This window comes from Mesoplodon densirostris, chromosome 13, assembly GCF_025265405.1.
Source record: "Mesoplodon densirostris isolate mMesDen1 chromosome 13, mMesDen1 primary haplotype, whole genome shotgun sequence".
In the NCBI taxonomy this organism is placed as follows: domain Eukaryota; kingdom Metazoa; phylum Chordata; class Mammalia; order Artiodactyla; family Ziphiidae; genus Mesoplodon; species Mesoplodon densirostris.
The window spans coordinates 84,708,251-84,732,665 of NC_082673.1; the positions used below are offsets into that span (position 1 = coordinate 84,708,251).

The window sequence follows — 24,415 nt, forward strand, 5'->3', positions numbered from 1 at the left end:
TCACTCTTGCTAACAGTTTCCCGATGACCCGAGGCAATGGCTGTGGACCGGAAGATAGGCCAGGGGACCTGAGCGAGGACAGGAGGTGGGGGGCGGGGGTTGGAATGAAGGTGGCAGGCATGTCACTTCCTTAGGTCTGAAGCTCCGGGCAGGCAGCCCGCTCCCAGCAGCTTCAGAATTGCGCTGCGAGCAGCTGGCGATGGAGAGGATGCCTCGGACCAGGCCCAGGGCCTCGGCTGACCTCGGTAGCAGGCTCAGCCTACGGCAGGGACAAGCGTCTGTATACTTTTGTCTCTGGTCCTTCTTTCGCCTAATACCTCCATCCTGTCTGAAATGAGAGCTCCCCTGGGAGAATGGAGTCCAGCAGAGCTGGGTTTTCTCTGATCTCTGGCCAGGTTTTAGAATGTCTGCCCCAGTGTTTATTCCAATTATTTTTACTACCCATTTTGAAAAATGACAGAGCACAGAGATTATTTTCTGAAAAGGAAAACCAAAATAAAACAAGTAACCCCTCTCAAAAATGTTCTTTAAAACCCTACTTTGGCCTTTTATCATATTTTTTTTAAAGGCAATTGTATTTCTTTTTAAGTGTTTGTTATTTTTTTCTCCTCCTTGTCTCCTGAAATTTATACTTTGGGGGAAAATTGCAAGGGAAATTGTGAAGCTTCTTTGCTGCCAAGCTAAATCGAGGGCAACAATGTTTTTTTGCCATTTTTTGTTTTGTTTTGCCTTTTTGTTTTGTTTTGTTTTGTTTTGCCTTTTATATTTTCAAGCAGAAAATGCACAGACACAGCCATTCTGGGTTCTGTTGTAATGAAAAGAGAAGGGAGGTAAACTGGATCTGGCTTTCGACTCCCCCGCTCCCAACGTACTAGTTCTATCTTTGATCAGGAACAACTTCTTTATTTTACTTTCTGTAAAGTGGGAATAAAATGGTACAGCTGAGCAGAAAAGGACACAGTTTCTGAAAGTCTCCTGCACAGTCCATGGCACCCAGTAGGTAGTCAGCATGTCCCTCCGCATGCCTGCGCTTAAGTGACCTGGAAGATGGGACAGCTTGGTCCATCCTCCAGGGCCGTCCTCTGTCCAGACCCACTTAAGGTCTGTGGCCTTGACTGTGGAGGAGGAGCCATGTGATTTTTCAGTATCAAAGGAAGTCAGGGCCTGAAGGTTCCTTGGAGATTATCTAGCCCTCATGTCACAGGTGAAGCCTAGAAACAGGAAGCATCTTGTCACACTGCATCCAGGTGGACCAAGGACTGTAGGCCCGACCTCCCCCAACTCGGGAACATCTCCCAGACCTGATCCATTGTCTAGGACTCCACCACCGTGTGGGTGAGCCCGGCACCGCACGCCCCATACATGTTTACTGAGTGCCTGTGGAAGGACACACACTTCGCAGGTGCTGTGGATGCCGCTGTGATCGAAACAGACAGAATCCCTGATTGATAGAAGAATTGGTCCAGCAATAAAAGCACTTCAGAGGGTGATAAGTGCTTTGTTGAAAATGAAACAGGGCATTGGGGTAAAGATGGACGTGGGCTACCTAGAAGAGCCAAATTCATGGAGAAGAAAATGGAACAGTAGTTACTCAGGGCTGGCGGGGGGCGGGGGGAGTTAGTATCTGATGGGGACAGAGTTTCAGTCAGGAGGATGAAAAGTTCTGGAGGTGGATGGGGTGATGGTGCTCAATATCATGAATGTTCTTAATGCCACTGAACTATACACTTAAAAACGGTTAAAGTGGTAAACTGTTTGTTATGTATATTTTGTGACCATTTAAAAGGAAAAGAAAAATGAACATGAGCTGCTTTGGGTGCTCAGGGAAGGAGCTTCAGAGAAGGGAATGTCAGAACTAAGGATGAGAAGGAACCCACCATGCCCAGACCTCAGGGCAGGTGGTCCTCTGTGCAGTCTGTGTGGAGGATGCCCAGCGAGCTGAGACGCGGCCCTACCATCCAGGGCAGCACTGTGCAGTAGAACTTTCCGCAGGGATGGAAATGCTCAGTAAGTCTCTGCTGTCCAAAATGACAGCCAGTAGCCACATGTAGCCACTGAGCACTTGGAATGTGGCTATTGCAGCATGAACTCTGATGCACTGAAATTGATCTTCGAGTAGTCACACATGGCTTGTGACTCCTGCTTGTGGGAGCGGGGACTGTGTCCGGGGAATCGCAGCTGGTGGGGCGGCAGTAGCTGTCTCAGGTGGCTTAACCGTGGGGCGAAGGATGACAGAGCCGTAGTAGAGGCACAGAGAGGATGTACGAGAGATCAGGGGAGGGGGGTGAATTCTAACCGTACAAAGCTGGGAGGTGGGCCCTTTAAGTCGAGCTGGGCTTTGGCGAAGGGTGGGCGGGGGCTTGGCCTGGCACAGTTAGAGGACAGTCAGGCAGAGGGGGGCTGCGTGAGCGAAGGCTTGGAGGGAGAAGATGCTGGCTTTTTGGAGACCTGTAATGTATCTGCTGAGCGTCAGCTAAGGGCCAAGCTCATGGTTCAGCCTTTGAATGTCCAGTCTATCTTTTCATCTGCTCAGCATCTGTGAGGATTATATACCATCATTGCCGGTTACAGAAGGGAAAGCTGAGGCTCGGAGGACCGAAGAACTCACTTGCCAGGGGCGCTGCGGGGATTCACACTCGGGTCCGCCTGGTTCTGAAGCTTGCACTCTTGCTCCCACGCTGTAAGGTCTCCACCACCTTTAGGTGCATGTGTTGGTTAAGACCTGGTGACCTGCCAGGCCACTGGGAGGTCAGGGTGGCCAAGAGCACAGGCTCTGGTGTTCTTCCTGCCACCACCAGCTGTGTGGACCTAGGCCAGACTGTTCACTCGTTAAGGTTCTCTTTCCTCAAGTGCAAAATGGGTATAATAATAGAACAGACATGTTGGCTACAGTGAAATATATGTATCTGAAAAAACCTCATATTTGCAAAAAGATGCTCTAAAAATAACTGGGCTTTTATGGGAAAACGAGACTTAGGGACAGGCAAAACCCAAACCATGCCTCTTCTAGCCAGAGGACTGACAAAAACAGTAACAGTCCTATTTAAAATGCTAGCAAAACTTTAAAAACAGACATATTGAATCCATCACAAAGAAATGCTACAGTAAATGTGGAGGGCAGGGTAGCCTGATGGGGGAGGGGAGGGCCTGAAGATGTTGAGGCACAAAGATGCAGGAAGAGGAGGGGAAATCGCAGTCCTCACTTTGAAGACAGAGCCGCTGGCCAGTCTGAGGCAAGAGGAAGTCCGTGGGCTGATGGGCATCATGTAGTCCTGTGTTTCTGAAGCTTGCTGCCTTCAGCTGCATGTGTATGTGCCGCGTTCACTTGTAGTTTGATGACACAAGGCAGCGACAAGCTGTGAACACTGCAGATCAGCCAATGCAGCCTCAGCATTGCAGCGGCCGAGCTGCCTGTGCACCACGTGTTCAAACCACTTTGTCTTACAGAAACACACGTGACAGCAGAGCAGTCCGAACCGAACTCAAGGGCAGTGAACATTAAATGAGGTTGTCTAGGTAAAGCACGTGGCCTGGTGTCTGTGCGTATAGTTAGAGCTCAATAAATGTTTGCTGGTAATAATAAAAACCATAATAAATGCCAGTTCTCCACACCTCCCCTTCAGACCCTCAAAGGTGTGGTGGGTGTTTGTCCAGGTCTGCTGGTCTGGGGCCATGGCTTTGGTGGGCTCCATTGCTCTGCACACACAGGAGGCCCAGGATTTTCATGGCACAGAGAGCATCTCGGTGGACCGCACCCTGTACCTGGTGTGGTCAGAGGGCCCACTGTCATGTGACCAGCACGCTCTGCTCAACTCTGCATTGTTTTGAGATCTTAAAAAAATTTTTTTTCTACCTTTTCCCCAGGCCAAGAATTCACCAGGACAGGTCAGAAAAGCTTTGAAAAGACTGGTTTCCAAAGTGTACTCTCCGGAATGTACAGCCCCGTCGCCTTCTCAGCGTCAGGAACCACTCTGACCGAAGTCCATCTCTTCTGTCTTCTTGCCTGTGACCGTGATTCCTGTTGCGATGGCTTCATCCTCACGCAGGTCCAAGGAGGTAACATGACAGTGAGGGCTGGGACTTCCCTCTTCCACGACCTGCAGTCTTCAGAGTTTGGGGAAGGCGTGGGATTGCAGAAGACAGGATACACAACACGGAGAATGCCTGGGGAAGCGGCCGCACTCACTTAGAATGTGATATTCACAAAATTAGGGACTATCATGACCCTTCCAACAGGTCACATACATACTATGTTGGCCACTTTGCGTTTTAATACCACGTTTTTCCTTAGTGCTGCCTTCAGAGGAGGTATTTCGAGCTCTGTTTTCACAAACCAAGAAACTGAGGCTCAGAGAATTCAACCAGCTGCTCCTAATCACTCTGCTCATGACACAGTCACGGAGTGAGGGAGCTGAGATTTGAGCCCAGGTGTATCTTCAACAGCATCTCACTGCCACCTCTGAAACCTGGACCCACCACATTTGGTTGAAAAATGTTAGTTCATTCCCATCACCCATGATCATTCATTCAGTGATTGATTATTTATTGAGTGCCTACTGTATACCAGGTCCCGTGACCCATAGGGCTGGAATTTTCAATTGTCTGTCACCAGTGGGAATAGACTTCTGTTTACAAAAATAAATCCGTGTCCTTGGCTATGTAGCCTCGTGGTGGTTGAGAAGGGACTTCGGTCAGACGGGCCTGGGTTCTAGTCATCACTCTGTAACTATGTCACTTTTCTTGAACAAAGTGCTTAAACTAAGTTGTAGGTCCCTTATCCATGAAAGAGAGAGAATGATAATTCCTATTTGACTATTCGTTATAAAGATACTGGGTGCAAAATGCTAGACTTGAGCTTGGCTCCTGGTATGCTATTAATTTAGTGACAGAGGGACTTACCTGTAACCAACTGCATGATTGGCAGCTTCAGCTTATGGAGAATTCTAAAGATTAAAAAATATGTGAAGTAGTCTTATATATCTTTTTATGATGACCCTCACTTACAGTCAGCTATAAACCTTAGGTGATCACCGTACCTGTGCAATCCAATGTTCCAGGTATTGGGAATTGATAAAAGGAGCTTAGAATGTGGTTGGGGAGGCGAAGGTACCATGAAGGACCATAACCTTCACTCCCTCATCTGTGCTGTCATCCAGGCACGTATAGAGCTCCGCTGTGCACCAGACTCGATACACAAGGCGACACAGGTGTCTGAGGCTGTAGGAGGCTTGAGTGTAGAGGAGGGAGATGTCAAGGGGGCTTGGTGGTCAGGGAGAGCTTTCTGGAAGAGGAGAGACTTGATCCAGGCTTTGCAGGATGGGTAATGTTTAGATGGTAAGAGAGGAGAGAGAGTCTGGTCAGAGTGGGTGTCCCTGGGAGCTGAGCTCAGTCGGGGAGACCGCATATTCTGGAGAGCATCATCCATGACACTGGACTTATCAGTCTACAGACCCAAGGCTATGATCAACTCCAGCATCTGTACATCATTCCCTCCAGACTCAGAGGTAGATACTGTTGGCTGTCTAGCTTGGTCACCTGGTGGGACAGTTGTATGGTGAGTGATGGAAGATATCAGGTGTCCGATTTGGTGATGGGAAAGGGAGATTTGGGAAGGTCCATATGGGGTATATGCTAAGTATGAAGTGGCTTTAAGACATTTGCAAAATGTGGACTGAGCTTTTGGATACAAAAGATCCAGAGCTCAGAGAGGGAGTCTGGGTGGGAGATCGAAATGTGTGAGCAACCAGCGTTGATGTAGTAGCAGAGGTGTGGGTACAGATGGATTTCCTAGGAAGGGGGTGCTGGGTGAGAAGATGGAGGAGGATGGGACTGATCCCTGGGGAATATCTACATAACTGATGAAGGATCTGCATAGAAGACAGAGAGGAGGAGACCCAGGAGAGCAGCAGGTCATAGAAACCAGACTGGAGGCGGTTGGAAGGTGAAGGAAGTTGTCAACAGTTTTGAATGCTGCTGGGTGTTCAAACAAGGTGACTCCTGAAAAGTGCTGAGGTCAGCTCGCAGTGGTCAACAGAGGCTACAGTGAGAATGTTTTGCTGGAGGTCAAAGGAGCCCAGGCAGGAATGTGGATTGAAGTAAGTTGAATCCTAAAATTCCTTCTAGGTTTAATGCTTTGTGGTTCTGTGATGCGCATTCATGTCAGTGTTTAGATAAGCAAAAAAATAGATGTTGTACACACACATATACACGGACACATGCACACAGGCACACTCATTTTATTGTACTTCACTTTACTGTGCTTCGTAGATGCTGCGTTTTTTTACAAATTGAAGGTTTGTGGCAACCCTGCACCAAGCAAGTCTATCGTGCCATTTTCCCAGTGGCATTTGCTCGCTTTGTGTCTCTGTGTCACGTTTTGGTAATTCTCAAAATTTGTCAAACTCTTTCATTATTATTACATTTGTCATGGTGATCTGTGATCAGTGATCTTTGATGTTACTGTTGTAAAAAATATTACAACTTGCTGAAGGCTCAGATGATGGTTAGCATATTTTAGCAACAAGGCACTTTTAAAGTAAGGTATGTACTTTGTTTTTTTAGACGTAATGCTATTGCACCCTTAGTAGACTACAGTATAGTGTGAACATAACTTTTATAGGTACTGGGAAACCAAAAATTCCATGTGACTCACTTTCTTGCAACATTTGCTTTATTGTGGTGGCCTGGAACCAGACCTGTGACTGCTCTGAGGTGTGTCTGTATATATCTTCTTTATGTGTGCCTATATTTAGAAACACTGCAATTCAAATCCAGGGTGCTTTCTGCCTTCTTTAATCTTAATGTTTTTTCTGAGGATACCACAATTTCCCCAGATGTTCGATTACTCACCAGACCACAGGATTTTTCAAATTGGAAAGGTTGACTTCATTTTCCTTAGGGTCATCTATGGAATAATTACTTTGTTCTGTGGAGCAGTAAGCCCACACAATCCTTTTTTCCATGACATTTCTGGCTAGCAGCTTGCCTGTCTTTCCCTCCCAGTGTAACCCGTGATCCGTGAATTATGTTGATCTGAACAACCACCTCGCAATGCTGCAAGTTAAGCTTTTCTTTGTGACACACATCAAACATCAGGCAGATGTTTTTCCCAGTCTCGTCTGATGGGCAGTCCTGGAATTTTAACTTGTGAAGCTTTGGCTGGATCTGCTGATGACCAGGAACAGAATCCCGCTACATGATTTTACTGCAGTCTGGAAGGGCATTTAATTTCTTGCAGAGTCCCCCTCGTCCCCGTCCCCTCCTTCCCTGCAAGACTCCAGCCCCTCCAACCTCCAACCCTGAAATGGCTTTGTTTCCACTGATAATTATTAGTGAAAATTCATGAGGCTTCTGGACCTACATTTCATGAGCCTACTAATAACACAACGAGTTGAGGCAACTTGGAAATGGGGTTCAGTGGCACTTGTGTGGCTTGAGGCTCCCGGGAGCGTAATTGAAGCTGGCTCACGTGATCAGCAAAGTGATTTCAAATCTCCAGCTGGCGCCCACCTCTCAGACACCCGGTGTTCTCATCGACACTTGAGCATTAGTTAAAGAAGAAAGCTGCCTGCGTTTCTCTTCCCAGGTCTGAGAGGTGGAGAAAAAACGTGCCCCACCTCTTGTTTAAGTCCATGATTCTTTCTTTGGCTTCAGAGAGGGGCAGCCGCAGAGCTCAGGCTTCCTCTGGGCTCTCGGCAGGCGCTTACGCACCCCTGCTGCCCTGTGCTCGGCTCCGGCTCTGGGTCCGGCCAGGCCGGGCGAGGCACTCACTGCCCTCTGGTCCTTCCTCTAGTTCTGTACAGTCACTCAAACAGCCCCATCTGTGAAGTGAAGTGACCTCACCAGCTCAGGGATTCTGGGATCGGCTGTGTGCTAGGATCACCTGTGGTGCTGAATTAGTCACAGGACTAATTCCCAAATGTCACCCTTGCGACCTGTCAAGTCGGAACCTCTGTAGTTGGTGCCCAGGAACAAGCACTTTCAAAACTCTCTCTGTGATTTTGATATAATCGGTCTAAACACCCTGGTTTGAGAACCACCGAGTTAGTGGGTCTCTCAGGTAACTTTTTACCACAGAGATGCTGCTGATGATAGTGATGACGATTAGTTTTAACTACTCAGGTTGAAAGTGGGACAGGAGAGAACAAAATGTCACATTCATAAGCCAGACATCCATGAGTCATCTACACTGGGGAAATTTTGATGCAAGAAGTTTGAAACTTATCTGGATTTGGATATAAATTAGGATAAAGAAGGGAATAGGAGCTGCGGGGTGGTATATTTCCTTTTTCTTTTCTTTTCTTTTTTCCCCAGGAGAATCTGAACAACTATACTACCTAACAGGGTTATGTATCCAAATAATACATAAAGTATTTAATTTCTAGATCTCAATAAATTCAGGCAATGTACTTAACTTATATGAAGCTCAGTTTCCTCATCTGTGAGATGGAAATAATAATGTCAGTAAGAATTAAGGAGATTAATATACTTAAAGCGCTTATCATAGTGGTTGGCACATCACAGGCGTCCAAAACATTTGAGTTACTTATATTTACCTAACTAAAATCACTATCAAATTCAGTTAGCTTGGGGGTAGGATTTTCTGCTACTGAATAAATTCATAACATTAGGGTAGCTTTTTAAAAATTCAGATTTAGAAGATATATTCAAGACAAAATAGTCCAATGCCTTCCAATTACCAAATCTGGTAATGGATTTCTCTCTATGCGTCCCGGGGATGTGGGCACACAGCCTTGGCTTGGTTATATCCAGAGACAAGGAGCTCATTTCCTAACAGGGAAGCTTGTGCCATGGGTGTACAGCGCTTGGCTTTTAATAGTTCCTTACTTTGAATCTAAATACTGCTTCCTGAGCTCCTTCAAGATTGATCTCCTGTTTGTGTGTGTGTGTGTGTGTGTGTGTGTGTGTACGAGAATGAGAGACAGAGAGAGAGACAGAGAGAGAGCTGTTTATTTCCTTGAAGCCTCAAAAAGATGGAAAATGGAGACAGGGGATTCTGGCAGTAAGACCCCTGGTGGTATCAGAGGTGTCATTGCTGCTGTCCCCATGAAGAAGTGCTCTCATGGAGGAGGAGGTGGTGTCCCTCCTCTCAGGAATTTGCCAGTAAGACAACTGCAGGACGACTGGGGAACGATAGCCCAAGTTAAAACCAGGCTCCTGAGTTCCGGTGTCCACTCCCGAGGAGTTGTTCCCTGCCCACAGCCTACAAGCCTCTCAGGGCACAGACGCGTGTCTCTAAAGGGGCTCTGCTTGGTCCCCATCACACTGACCTCTCTCCCCTCTCATGACTCTGTAGGTCCCATCATCTGTGGGTTGCTGAGCTCTCCCGATGTCCTGCTTTGCCACGTCAGAGACTGGAGGGACCCTTCGGAAGCCCAGGCTAAAGCTGCGTGTCCTGGGGTGACGTATGAGCAAGACAGCCGCCGGGCGACGCTGCGTCTGGGAGGCCAGGAGTTCAAGAGTAAGCCTCTGCCTTCTGCCCGTGTGCATTCCTTCACAATGAACTGTCCTCACCAGCAAGGTCTGCTCCTTTGCTGTGAGCCCTCTCCATACCCTGAGGTGTTTATCCTTCTGAAAAGAAACTGTACCCAAAAGGGGCAGAAAAAACAACCAGAGCATCTCAGCAGCGCTCCACGGGAAGCATGACGTAGCTCTGGGGCCACAGGTTGGCTATGGGGGAGGCTGGCTCAGCAGGGCAGCTGCACTGACCTTGGCCGGGCTCTTTCACGTGTCTCGGGGGTCACTTGGTGGTTGAGCGCTCTTGTCTGGACTTGGCCAGGGTGGCCTGGCCCTACTTCACGTGCCTCTTCTTCTGGATGAGCACGTTCTCCTGTGGGCAGGGTCAGGAAAGAACGAGGGAAACAAGCCAGGCCGTTGAAGGTTGCGGCTTGGACCTGTCCCTGTCACCACTGCCTTACTGCACTGCCCGGCCCGACTGGGGTCAGGGGCGGGGACACATACTCCATCCTTTAGTGGCAGGAACTGCAAAGTCCAGTGTAAAATGTGTGACTACAAGGCGGGGGGAGGAACTGGGGTCAAAGATGCGGTCTGTCCCCCAGGGCTATCTCCCTGGGCGTATTTCCCCTCTGTCAGTCAAGGACTTCCAGGAGGTGACCACCGCACTGCCCGTCCTAGATACAGGGCCCAAGGAACTGTCGGCCCCCCGACAGGGGCTCCAATGACAGAAATAACCATTGAGCTTGCTCCTTGCCCTTTTTTCTTTCAGAAGCTCTTCCAACATTTTCCATAAGCATATTAGCACTGGATCTAGAGATCACCCCTGAGATCATCCGCCCCCCTCCTCATTTTACAGAGAGGGGCCTTAGCACCCGAGGTCCCGGCGGCCAGTCAGCTCTCTCTCTGCCTCCCCAAGCCCCGGCCTCTGCTGCCTCTCAGCAGACCTCCACCAGGGAGGAGTGGAGACTGCTCTGTCCTGAGCCAGGGACCACCACGCCAGGGCTACTCAGTGTGGTCGGGACCGGCAGGCTTCGCATCACCAGATGATCATGAGAAATACAGATCCTCAGCCCTCTCCCCAGACCCCAAGGAGGCCTCAGGAATCTGTTCTAACAGGCTGTCTGGATAATGCCATGCCCGCTAAGTTTGAGAAGCACTGAGTAGGTGACCTGGACGTTTCCTTCTGACCTGGAGAGTCTGAGTTTTCAGTGTGAACGGGGCCCAGCTGCTCACTTACCTCTTCCGGACCCGGTGCGGGGTTGGGGGCAGCCTGGCTCCATCTTGTCTCCTCTCTGCTCTATTTATCTGCCAGCCTGTGAACTCAGAACTTGACCCCATGGTTCCAGTCCACCCTCTGAGTTGAGAGGGGTGAAAGCACGAGCTGGTGTCAGCCAGATAGAGGAGAGAAGGGGACTGGGCAGAGGTCAAAGGAGCCGTGAGATGCCCTGGAAGGTGGTCCTCTAAGGGCTGGCAGAGACCATGTCCTTTCTCCCGGAGAAGTTTCCACACTTCTCAGTGTACTGCAGCCCTTGGGGTTCTAATGGCAGAGAGTTCAATGTCACCTCCTCCAAAAGCCCTCCCTGACTACCCCTGCAGGGCTTATTGCTTCCTCCTCTGCAGAGCTTTGTGCATGCTCCATGCATTGCTCTGTTAGACAGTGCAGTGGGCAGTGCATCTAAACTGAGCCTTTGCCTGGCTGCTTCTCTCCCTGGCCCAGCTGAGAGTTTGCCCCCTGGTGTTGAATCCCACCTTTGGACACCAGCTGTGTGACCTTGAGCAAGCCAGTAAATATCTTCAGGCCTAATTGCTAATGGGGTAATGACAATTTCCCTCTCCCTGGGTTGTGAAGATGAAAGGAGGGGGTAAACAATAGCAATGGTGATAGAAACATCTTCCATGGTGCTCAGTAGGAGCCAGGTCCTGCTCCAAGGTCCTGAGCTGTTCTAACTCAGGAATCCTCAACACAGTGCTTTAAGGGAGGTACTACTGGGACTCCCCTGGCGGTCCAGTGGTTAAGACTCCGCGCTTCTACTGCAGGGGGCACGGGTTCCATCCCTGGTCGGGAAACTACAATCCCGCATGCCACGTGGTGCAACCAAAAAGGAAATAAAGTTTAATTAAAAAAAAAAAAAGGGAAGCACTATTATCATTATCCCCATTTTACAGCTGAAGACACTGAAGCACACAGAAGTGGGGTTGTTCCAAGGTCTCAGAGCTTGCACGTAGAAGGGCTGGGACCTGAAACCAGGCATTCTGGCTCCAAAGTGACGTTCTTAACTGCTTCCCTATATTGGCACTTACAGATGATACACGTGTAGAACTTAGTATGGTATCTGACACATAGTATTAATATTAGATGATTTTATTATCATTTAAAAATCTGTCATTTTTTGTTATATTTAAGAACTGGACCTACTATATAATATATAATAAGAACTGTGTCTTATTAATTTCTGGATTCACACCATGGAGCATAAAACCTGGCATAGAGAATATACATAGTATCTGTGGAATGCCTATTTACCAAAGCCTGGAAAAAATATTGCAGAATTTGTGGAATTCCATGAGGTTTAGTTTCTTTTGGGGTAAGTAAAATCAAATAGCTTATTTCTATGATGGATAGTAAACACATGGTATCCATTACTCTGAGAGGTAGCCCAGTGTGGAAACGAGCAATTGAAGAAAGACATATGATCCATTCATGGGCAATAAATCCAGAATGAAATGCTTAACACAGAGTGTGTGCTTGGTACGTGCCCAAGAGGTGAAGACTATGCCCTTGTCTGGCCTCCCTGAGGAGGAGTGATTACCAAAGACTTTTGAAGTTCTTTATTTTTTTCAGTGCCCTCTGTGTATATATATATTTTGGGGTGCTGGCAAAGCTTTAAGAAGGGAACCCTTGCATGGGGATTTCAGGCAGCCTGAGGCATATTCATGATGTTCCAAATTGAAGGTTGACTTGCACACAGACTGATCTGGAGGCCGCCTCCAACTGGGAACAATAGGGCCAAATCCTTCCTTCCCACAGTAAGACGTCAGCCTTAAGTACAATTAACCCTTGAGAAAATAAATATAGGGATTTAAATTCTTACTAGAGTGTGAAGAGCTGATAAGTACCTTTTCCTACCGGCAGATATTGATGGAGGGATACTGATGGAGGGAAAGAGGAGTGAGGATTCCAGGTATCTGAACAACTGAAGGAGACACTGTGGAGTGGATTGGTAGCACGTGGGAAGGGGATAGGGATGATAAAGAGGATTTCTATCTCTCCCACGGTTGGTTGAGGGCCAGCCTCTTCCTTCCATTTTGCAGATGGTTAGATGGTCTTTAAAATACAGACTCTGGAATCAGACCCCAGGATTCAAATCCCAGTGTGAATGCTTACTCGTTATATGACCTCTCTGTGTCTTGGTCTTTCCAATTATAAAATGAGGATAATGGTGACTTCTGATGCCTGGGGAGGTTGGGAGGATTATAGGAGGAAAGCACGTGAAGCACTTGGAGTAGTGCTTGGAGCGAGGTGGGCACTCAGTAGGTACTGGAGTCCCTGGAACAATGGTTGACATTTAAAATACTGCAGCTGAATCTTGCTTCCCCACCCATCCCCCAGTTCCGTGATCTTGTTCAAAGCACCTAACCACCCTGAGCGTCAGGGTCTTCATCTGTAAAATGGGGGCACACTTTTTAAATATATTACATAAGGCAGTGCTAACGTGCTCTACAGGCTGTAGTTTAAGGTATCGTTTTCCAAACCCCAAGTCCCTGGTCCCCCGGTTGCACATCCAGCAGAGGCGCTCTGTAGGATGTCGGGTCTGGACATCTGCTCTCACTGTTCAGCTCAGCGGTATGGCAAGGGTCTGCTTCAGCAGGTGGTTCATGGAGAATGAGTATTTTCTTATAAAATGTAAGTGAATTGATTGCCAGTTGTAGGAAATCACAACCCAACGGAACACAAAAAATTCAAATAGTCAGCGCGTCAGTATCTGTGTTGCATTTTACAAAGCATTTTCACATCCATCAACTCAACTGATCCTTTTGACAATCTGGTGAGGCAGAGGCAATCTGAGGCAGAAGTGTGAGGTTATATCACACTTTTGCTCATGGGAGTGAATTTCATAGCTGTGACTTGTCACACTTCAAGAAACTATCTTTGCATTAAGTGCCATGGCTGGGGCTTCAACTCAAGCTTTGGAGACCAGAGCTGTCAGGGGCATCTCTCAGTATCTGCTGCAATGGCCCTGCATCTAATTTACTGGAAGCATTAAAGTGCTTCAGAGGTATCCTTGTATCATACCAGCAAATTAAGGAGTCTGGTAATTGAGAATTTTGCTCCCTGGACATCTCTCTGGGGCTGCTGTACTCCAGATATTGGGGAATGAATGTCATCTACCAGCATATTCTATTTCAAGATTTTAAAGGGCTGTGGGGAGAAGGGAACAAAAGGTGCAGGAAAGGCAGTGGGTCAAGTGTGCACTGCAGAGATGAGCTGGGAGGGGCACGACAGCCATGGGGAGGGGAGTTGCTGAGCTAGCCCAGCTATCACTCATCCTGAGAAGCAGCTGGGTGTGAGGCCAGGCCAGGTAGTAGACTACAGAGACAGGTAGAGTGGTTTCTGCTCTCAAGGAGCTCACAGGCTAGTTGGGGTGACAGATATGCACATTATTAAAGTATAGTGGGCCTCCTATTTGCTCATCTTATGGACTGATGAAGGATTGTGGGACAAAGAACCCCCTTTAGCACTTCTCTCCTCATTTCTTAAGCCAACCAACCCTTTCCTGCTCCATGGGAGTAGGGTAGACTTATAATATTACCCAGAACAAACAAATACACCCCAAAACAAGCTACCCCACAAATCACCCAGAGGCAGTCTTATCAGCACGTTTCACTGGCTGTGAGGTTTCTCTTTCCTGTCACCAATTTCTGTTTAAACTGGTGCCAGGTTGACGTGTGTCTCAACTGAAGGGTCCACTCAGGGTCTGCATCTCCCAAATTCCCAATGGACATGTCGGGTGTTTTCAGCTGTTTGGTGTTGGCTGGATCATCTTCTTATTTCTAAGAAAAAGGCTTGGGAAGCTCTGGGGCTGCACGTGCCTCATTTCTGACAACACCTTGTAGTGCAGATGAATTTAAAAATAGGCAGACTGAACGTCCCCTAGTGCCCACAGGGATTTAAAATTGGATAGGAAAGACAGGCCTTGGAAGAAATACTCCTGGGTTTTTTCTACATCCCAAAGGCTTCATGTTGTTGATTAATGGTGAGGCTCAGCCCAATGGCTGGCGTTCTCTTTGTGGGAGTCTGTTTTGTATCAATGATTGTCACTACCTTGGGGTGCTGGGAGCTGAGTGGAGGAACTTACATGCATCTATAATGTTCACGGTAACCAAGTGCATCTGGAATAGATGTATGATGGACACCTACACACAGGATGGCTTTCTTAGTTCTTTACAGTAGCTGTCATTAGCAGTAAGCAGAGCCTGAGACAAGGATTCAGGAGTGTAGTTTATGTAGGAAGGGCAAGGAATATAAGTAGAGACGTGGTGGAAGTGGTGATACAGAGAAGAGAAAATGGCCTGTAAAAGATGGACTCTGAAACCTAGGTTTTCCAGTTTAGGATCATGCCCACTCCCACGTCGTAGATTCAAACTACCCATACCAGGCGCCCCTCCCCCCCACCCCAGATGTAGCACGTGATCTCTGCAGAAGTGTCCTAAAGTCAATTAAGACCACACAACACCCATCAACCCTTGAGAGTCAGGCTCCATGCCAAAGCCCCACAGTTCTAAATGTGTGTGTGTTTCTGCAGCCTTGGTTACAGAGAGAGCAGATCACATAAGCCAGAGTCTGCAGGCCTGTTTGTGTAACAGGGGTATTTTAACTCAGTTACTGTGGAAGGCATGGAACGATGTCTGGACAGTCTAAACCATTAGCCAGGAAGAGGAGGGATAAGGTTTCCTTCTGTTCTATGTATCTTCTCACCATCAACAATATTGAACTGGGGAAGTTTTGGGGAATGGAGTGCAGGATCAGAAGTCTGCATTAGGAAAACTAATTTGGTGGCCAGCCTTCTTGTGCTTGGACAGATGAGGCTCTGCATTTGCTTGGTGGGCTCTGAAAATCATTGATTGCTTTGTTTTCCTTATTCATTTGTCTTTGCATTCGTTACGGTGCTGAACGCTGGTTCTTTGCATTCGTTACGGTGCTGAACGCTGGTTCTGTGGCAGGGATAGTAATAGGTGTGGGTGATATAAAGAGGAATAAGGCCCATTCTCAGCCCCTGGAAGCTCACAGTACATTCAAGGAGCTGGAAAATTATGGTTGAGCATGAGACTGAAGTTAGACATTCCCAGCCTCACAAATACCATCCCCATTTGCCAATGGGGCAAGAGTCTCAGAGGACATAAGTGACAAGGAAAATTAACACAGCTGTTGAGTCTTCTATGAGTTTGGTTAACTTTAAACCAATCCACAGTTCCTTAAGTGATTCTCAGTGTCACAGGATCCTGACCCCTCCCCACAATAGTCCCTTTGGTGCTCTAAGAAAGACATGTGGGCTCTGGTTTTAGAGGATGGAGGGAACGAAAAGTGCCCACTGAACTGAGACGGTATCTTGACACTGTAAAATGAGGCAGGCAGCTCGAAATAATCAATGCGTCTATTTATTATAGGGTAACTTACTCACAGGGCGGGATGGGGATTGAGCATCACTGATCTGGAAGCATTAGTAACTGCACTCTGCACTACTGAGGAGCCACCAGGACAATTTTATAATTAACCTAGAGTAAGGGGGCACGTGCTTGAAAACAGGACGTGCATTCCTAAGTGAAGATTTATGAATGGGTAACTAGTCTCATGGGTGCTGGGAATACATCAGCCAAGGTCTTCATCATTGTTTGGAGGCTACCAGAGCATAGAGGCCACCTGGACCTAATGATCATTAAACAATATCTATTAACTACAAAGCTCTTGATGACAGAGAAGTGATTTATGGCACAGTATAGCCCTAGGCAGGGTCAGTGGAAGGACAGAAAGGATTGTAGGGGCCCAAGATGGCATCAGTTATGCTAACATCCATAATTCTGGCCAGCTCTGGTTTTGTACCAGCAGCTGGAGGAAAGCTTCGAGAAGATTTTGGGATGTGCCTTGTGTGGGAAACAGAGTTTCAGGCCCAGGAGGGGCCAGTGTCGGGGAGGTAATGCAGTTATGATCATGGTGGGTCCCCAGTAGGAGCAAGCACACTCAAGCTCATACAAATCAACATCTTCTTTGCAGGTGTGACACCCCTGAAAGGAAACCAGAGCACCTTTACCAGTTTCCAGCAGGTTTATCTCTGGAAAGGTAAGCTCTGTGGTGGGAGGGGGTGAGCAGGACACTGATCACAGGAGACGGTCTGGACCCACTTCTCACTCACAGGGCACTCTGTTCCCCAGAGAGACAATGTAGAGATTTACTTTCCAAGTGAGTTCTCTGTGTGGATAGAAGGGCCCCAACTCTCATCAGATAAGATACCAAAGTGTAAAACAAAAATGAAAAGTGTGGAAACCTCAGGAAGGATGAAGGAAGTAAGCACTGGTTCCTGTGAGATCAAGTTCATTGACCACAAGCTGCCCTTGTTAGTAGGATGGGAGCCCTGAGGCCACCACAAACTACAGGAAGCATTCCTCCAGGGGGCCTCAGCCGCAGTCCCCTCCTTCCCCAAGGCTCAGTGAGGGACAGGACCCCAGGTGGGTGTGCCATGGGCTCCTGCTTAGAGCTGATGCTACCGTGGGTTCATGGGACAGGTTGGGCTCAGATGAAATGCATATTTGGCATTTCTTTTCTGCTTTGTTTGTTCTCCTTTGAATTTAATGAACATTGACCTAGTGCCTTCTCAGAGCCAGGGACTGTGAAAGGCATGTGGGATGAGTCTAACATGGTGAGAGAGATGAGTAAGGCACAGCCTTGACCTGGAAAGGGCCCCAGCCTCAGGAGGGAGCAGACAGGCAGGGGATCATTACATGTCATGGTCCTAGGTGCTGGGTGAGAGGCATGAGGAAGATCTCGGCCACTGTACCACTTCCCTCCTCCAATATCAAGGACAATAATAGTTATCTTATGGAGACGTTGGCTGACGTTCCACAAAAGGCCAAAGAATGCAGATCTATGCCACTGGATTTGTTCCAGATTGTATTGGGGCACCTGGCTGTGGACCATGAGGATTTCCTACATTGTCATTACCATTTTGTTGACCAGAGGAATATCTCCCCTTTTCTTCCCAATATTAGAACAGCAATCCTTTTTTTTTTTTTCTCCTAGATTCTGACATGGGGTCTCGGTCTGAGTCTATGGGGTGCAGGAGAGCTGTGGAACCAAGGGCAGCATCTCCAGCAGAAACAGGTACCCCCCCCCCAAACCTCTCAATATACTTGGTGTCTGCCTGTGGAGACAGATGGTGATGCCAAGGGGCTGGTCGATGAGTGGGCCCATGAACACTGCTCCATTCTGCAGCCATGGACCCCCTCTATCCATTTCGTAAATACGGACCACTCCTCGGAGGGGCAATTGGCACAAAAAGTAAGGTGAAATGACTGCCAAGGCGCCACTGCTGCTGAGAAAGAAAACAACCATAATAACAAATCCAGCAAAAAACCAGTAAAGAGCAAGGTTCATCTGAAGGTGATCAGTGCCTTCGATTATGTACACGCTGAAGAATGTAAGCAAAATGTTCATGTTCTGGAATTGTTTAATGAATGAGATGTCTATGAGGGTCTTTTGAGAGACAGTCATTTTATGCAGTGGAAGATGTAAATCCACAGCTTCCTAGGGACAGAGTGTGTGTGGTGTCTGAGGCTTCTCCATTGCCCGAGGCTACAGTTGTTCCTTAGGTGGAGCTGAAAGTCGGGGCGGGGGGCAGAGGGAGAGGGAAAGAGAGCCAGATAGAGAGTGAGAGAGAGAGAGGGGAGGGGAGGAGGGGGTGGGGAGAGGGGAGGCAGGTCAGCCTGCAGCACGGTGGTGGGGGACAGCACACCGATGGGAGAAACACATTGCAGAGCAGAGACACTAGGGCTGGAGTGGCTTTTGGCAACTCATTATGAACTGCACGGCCATGGGTACTTTGCTCACCTCCTATGAGCCCCGATTCCTGCTGTGTAGAACGTACCTTGCTTTCCACTTATCCTCTTATAGAGAACATACCAGGGAAGACACCTGGCACATTGCCTGGTACATAATATCCCCAGATGCCCACACAATGGTAGTTTCTTCCCTTTCCCATGGCTTTGGTGCAGATAAAAATGAGATCATGTACATAAATCATTACAACTGGGGCTCATCCCATACTAGCTGTTCAGCAGTTACAAGGTTTCTCTGCGTCCACAGAGCTGTGGGCTCGAGGGCTGTGTCCTGATTCAGAGTGTGGCCCTCAGGTCAGGAGAGCAGGGTTCGAATCCTAGCCCTGTCTCCATCTGCCTGTGCAACCCCAAGTCATCTTCTCTGAGCCTCGATTTCTCCTTCTTTAAATGAGAGTAATAGCAGTCCCCATGAGACGGGATTAGAGGATGTAATTCTATAAGTTGCCGTGACACAGAGCAGGTGCTCAAAAACCGGTAGCTGTTATTACGTGGTAGTTGGGATTATGATCCTAGCACCGAGCCTGGCTCATAGCAAGCCTTCCCGAAGGTTCTGTCCCCAGTCCATCTCTCCTCCTGTATTGCCTGTCGGACAGCAGATCCCAGCTGGGGGTCGTGCTAGGGTCACGGTGCACATTCCCGTCCAAATGCCTTAGCAGCTATTCCCTTCTGCACCTTCAGAGGTTTGTAGTGGCAGCTTCAGTCTTGCCAGTGAGCTGGGGGGAGTGGGGGAGTGGGCACCCACACAGGAGCCTTCCCCTTCTTGTTCTCAGGTGCAGGCATTTAGCTGGGTCCCTCCTGCACAGAGACCTGGCCCCTCTCCTGTCCAATCTTTGCCTGCACTGGCAAATCGGCATATTGGTTGTGTCCTGGGAGCCTCCCAAGCCCATGGCTGCTGTTCAGGTTTCTCTGCTGCCACGGGGACAGGGGGAGTGAGCTCACCAGGCAGGGGAGCTGCAGTGAGCCCGCTCCCCCTTGAGACTCCTGGGTGCCAGGCCCTGCCTCTGGCGCTTTAAATCCATCACCACACAAACGTTATGACAGCCCTGCTCATCGCTGTCATTCTTCCCATTTTACCAATGAGCAACACGGGGCTCAGAGCGCCTGGTAGACCTCGCTTCAGCCGGTCCAGCACTAAGAAAGCAGCCACGCTGGGATTCAGACCCTGGTCAGCTGACTCCAAGGCCCAGGTTCTTCTAGAACACAAGCTGCTCCCAGGTGCAGACAGCATGGACTTGAGAGCTGAGTCTTGGTGGCCCCTGGCGGACAGGGCAGACGGGTTCTGTTTGATTTGCAGAGTAGACTTCTGATTTTATTTAACGGAACCAATATTTTTAAATTGGAAGATTTTATATAAAAATTCAGATTTCCAGCTTCTGTAGAGAAAAACAGAGGAAAAGCTCTAGCAGCGTGGGCTTCAAATTTCTGCCTGGCGACCACCCTCGAGCTGAGCTGAGCTGCCCCCTCCATGGGGTGCAGCTCTCCTGTTTGCCCCTACCCCCCAGCACCCTACACTCCTGCAGGCCAGCCTGCCCTGGGGACATTTACGTTGGAGATCCCCAACCTTAGCAGCACCTCTGAGCGGTAGCCAGACTGCTCACGGCCAAGTAAATGTGAATGTTTTCCTGGTACTTGAGAACATTCTGTAAAATCTGTCATTATCCAATGTGCCGGGCGCATCTACAAAGCTATCACATGATTCCCACAGGAAAGCCTCCCTCTCCTACCCCCACCGGAAGACCTTGGAGGGCTTCAGGGTGAATAGACAAAGCCCAGCTTGGGTTTCCCCTTCCCAGCTGATTACATTCCTGGACTGGAGGAGATAACGCCCCTGCAGGAGAAACCCCGTTGATGGGCTCCCCTGCAGTGGGGCTCACTTCCCTGGCCGGTGCTCCTCCGTGCTCCCCAGAAGGGCCTTTCCCAGTCACAGCACAGCGAGGAATGTTCCCCTTTCTGCTTCCGGTTACTGCAGTTACTCCAAGTGTCTCAGACACACACAGAAAAGCAGAGAACAACCTCCCAGCTGGCAGCCCCCTATTGGCCTCCTGGCCTTCAAGAGGATTGCAAAGTTTTGAGAGAACTAGTCGAAAATGGATTCTTCCTAATGCAGCATCAGGGATAAACTGAGAGGCTACAGTATCCATTCTTTCACCCAGCAGACATTTTTTGTGCACATACTTGGTACCCTCAGAAGTTCCCAGGCTGGTGAGAATTCCCATGTGCCAGCCACGGCGGGCCAGGGTCGTGAGGGCTGCGATGGAATGTCAGTGCAGAGGGATTGCAGGGAGGGAGGATGCTTGGCAGCCTCCAGCAGGTAACGGGCTTCTCAGAGGAGCCTGGAAGATCTGCCAGGCATTTCCAGAGAACACCTGGGCGAAGGAGTTCCAGGCAAGGCGGGCAGCCTGTGCAGAGGCTCTGAGGACAAAGTGTGACTCCAGGATCTACAAGTGAGCCTCTAGGCTGGCTACATTGTTTTTCCTTTCTTCCTCTGCTGTCTTAAGGGGTGGTGTGTGTGCTCCTACCTATTCCAGGCATGGTTCAGCAGGGAGACAGGCATGCAAACCAGCCATGATACAGTAGCATGGGAAGCAATAACCCAAAGGGCGGTGGCTGCACAGAGCGGGGGCTGGCGACACGGTCCCTGGGGTCTCTGTTTGCACTAAGCTTCTGGCCCTGCCAGACCTCATACAATTTTATCCCCTTTGGTGATAGTTGTTGGTGAGGAAACCCAGCCTTTGGGAGCCTGCTTTAAGTGGCCTGAAGAGTGGGCTTCTGAGAAAATGCTGCAGTCCAAGGCAACGTGGGGTATGCATGGGCTGTAGAGCCCCTCATTCCAGAGCCCCAAGCTAAGGGATGCTGTAAACCTGCCCCAGCTCATTCCATGATCTGCTTTATGCCCCCAGTGAAAGCCCCTCTGGGAAGTCAGAGCCCTCATGAGGTGCAGAAATGTGCCCATACTCCTGGGCTGGGATGCTGGGTCCCTCAACGCTGGAGACCCTCTCTATAGAGCCACTGAACATCAGAGCAGGAGGGAGCAATGTTGGTCCTTGAAGCACAGGAGGACCAGGCAGGTGACAAGGAAGCGGGTAAAGGGCAAGTGAGCATGGACAGTAGTCCTGGGGCAGCAAGCAGTGAGGTGATGAGCTGGAATTACCAGTGTTCTGGGAGCAGAATAGCGATTAACTACACGATTAATGTAGTGTAATGTACATGTTTCTTGAGTGTGAGTTGAAGCAATCAGAGATGAGGCTCCAAATGCAGGTAGAGCCCGGATCAAGAAGAAAGCTCGGACTTCCGTCCCATGGGCAGTGGTGTACCCAAGAAGAGCCTTCAGCCAGAATCATGGCGTATGAAGACACAAAGAAAGATGGGGGTGGGGTGAGGTGGGGGATGTGAAAGCTGGAACTTTCAAGTCCGGGGCTGAGTGGAGCTGAGAGCTGTCTTCACAGATGAAGGCTGCCATTGGGAGGAAGTTAGAACTTCCATGTGTCTTTGGAAGACAAAAGGAGCATCAGTGGTTCACAGTTACGAAGAGGCGGATTTGATTCCTCAACTTCCTAATGATGGGGTGGGCGGCTGCGGTGGGCACAGACATGTCACACAGGGCTGCAGGGACCTCGGCCAGAAATATCGTGTGGAAGAGTTCTGCCTTAGGTGAAAAGTTAAACCAGATGGCTCCCAAGTTTCTCCCCAACCAAGATTCTAAGGTTTTGCAACTCCATAATTTTTAGGACTCTCTGGGACCTTCTGAATCTTTCCTGCCTGACCAGACTCCCAACCCTATTGACTCCAGACATGCTCTGGCCTCACACAGCCTGCAAGTGTGTGTGTGTGTGTGTGTTTGTGTGTGTGTGTGTGTGTGAGGCAGACAGACAGACAGAGAGACAGAGATTTTCACCATGGAGATAAAGGCAAAGGAAGTTGACTTGCCCCGTCTTTTTCAGATTTGACAACAGAGCTTTTCTCCCCTGTGGACCTTAACCAAGTCATTGTCAATGGAAACCGATCCCTGCCCAGCCAGCAGCACTGGCTTTTCAAACACCTATTTTCACTGCAGCAGGCAAATCAGTGGTGTCTTTCCCGTAAGTATCCTTAGACCTCATCCTCCTTCTTCTCCACTCTGTGGTCAGGCATCTCAGGCCTAGTTTAAAAACTCTTGAGACACAGATATGATCAAATTCAATAGCATAACTCAGGGGTCACTTCAGTGTTAGTGTCATGGGTGATACAGAAGATAGAACATAACCCATATCTTCAAGAAGCTAATCATGTAGTTAGTCTCTACTCTGCTTTCAGAACCTATCATCCATCCATCCACCCATCCATCCATCCACCCATCCATCCATCCATCCATCTATCCATCTATACATCCATCCATCCATTCATCCATCCATCCTTTACCTAACAGGCACATGCTGTGTTGCGAAGGTGCTATGATCTAGGCCTTGTGTTTCACCTTGGGAATGAGAAAATAAAAATCAGCCATATGCCTCCCCATTAGGGAGCTCACGTGTGCCAGTGGCAAAGTCTGACACGGGACTGGGAACAGGGGAGATTGTTCACAATGCCACCAAATTTTACATCCTGTGGCCTGTGGTCTGAGGTCCTGACTGCCTCTGAGATGGTCCTGGGAAGATCCAATGGAATTTTACCCTCTCTGCTCCCATATTGCTGAGTTTCCAGCTAACTCCTCACCCTCTTGGACTTTGCCTTTTTCCAGAGCCACCTGGACTCCCTGTTTCGTGCATGACCCTCTCCTCCACTAGGAGAACCCTAGTGTTTTTCTTGGGCCTTCCAGACTGGACAGCCTTGACTGACCTGAGCCTCTTCCCTGCCTGGGAAGAGTCCCCACAGGGCATTTCTCCCAGAAGGTCCTGTAGAGGTAACCCTCCACTGCTGGCCTCCCAAGGACTAACACCCAACTGTTCTCTTGCCTGTAGGCTGTGTCCAGGAGCCCTCTTTCTGTCAGCTGGCAGAGGTAACAGACAGTGCGCCCTTGTACTTCACCTGCACCCTCTACCCAGAGGCCCAGGTGTGTGATGATGTCATGGAGTCCAGTCCCAAAGGCTGCAGACTGATCCTGCCCCGCAGGCCAAGTGCCCTCTTCCGGAAGAAAGGTGAGCGCTTGGTTGGATCAACCCAAACTGTGTTTTTAGTGGGCTGCTGGCTCTCTAGCTTTACAGATATCCAGATCAGTTCTTCTTCTTTAAAAAATAGACTTCCCTGGCGGTCTAGTTGGTAAGACTCTGTGGTTCCACTGCAGGGGGTACGGGTTCGATCCCTGGTCAGGGAGGTAAGGTCCTGCAGGCTGTGTGGAGTGGCCAAAAAAAAAAAAAAAAAAAAAAAAAAGTCTAAAAGTAAAGCTACCCAGGCTTCTTGTAGAGATGCAAAGGCATTTAGAAATGCATCACATTGACTAGAGAGAATAATCTCACTCTGGAATCCCACTGCTCATAGAAATCATGTTTTTTGCACATAGCAGGTGGAATTCCAATTGGCTATTTATTATAGAAAATCCCAACGACTGTGGCTTCAACAAGATAGAAGTTGATTTTACCCCTTTGAGAACATTAATGATAATTTTTGGGTGGAGGGGGGTTCACCTTGCCCAGTCTTCATTTCTTCCATCATGCTGAGATCTTTCATTTACTGTTCTATCTTCTTTGCTGGAGGCCTTTCTCAGGTATCTGGTGACCCTTGATTTTTCCACTTAAATGTAAGACAGGGGCCCAGGAGCTAATTGGGAAGCTCCGAGTGTGTTGTGGGAGCTTGTTGACTTGGGCTTTCTTTGTAGGATAATCTAATTGGACCACCCTTTGGGGACTCCCTCACG

General features: G+C 48.8%; 1 protein-coding gene across 1 annotated transcript in view; it reads left to right on the top strand.

Moving 5' to 3' along the window:
• Window positions 1-24,415, top strand: part of TG (thyroglobulin) — a 239,070-nt gene that overhangs the window by 65,834 nt on the left and 148,821 nt on the right. The window contains exons 26-31 of the mRNA XM_060115916.1: window positions 3,865-4,056; window positions 9,317-9,481; window positions 16,748-16,813; window positions 17,771-17,851; window positions 22,527-22,664; window positions 23,523-23,699. Of these exons, the coding sequence (XP_059971899.1) occupies window positions 3,865-4,056; window positions 9,317-9,481; window positions 16,748-16,813; window positions 17,771-17,851; window positions 22,527-22,664; window positions 23,523-23,699 (819 nt within the window). The remainder of the gene's footprint in view (window positions 1-3,864; window positions 4,057-9,316; window positions 9,482-16,747; window positions 16,814-17,770; window positions 17,852-22,526; window positions 22,665-23,522; window positions 23,700-24,415) is intronic.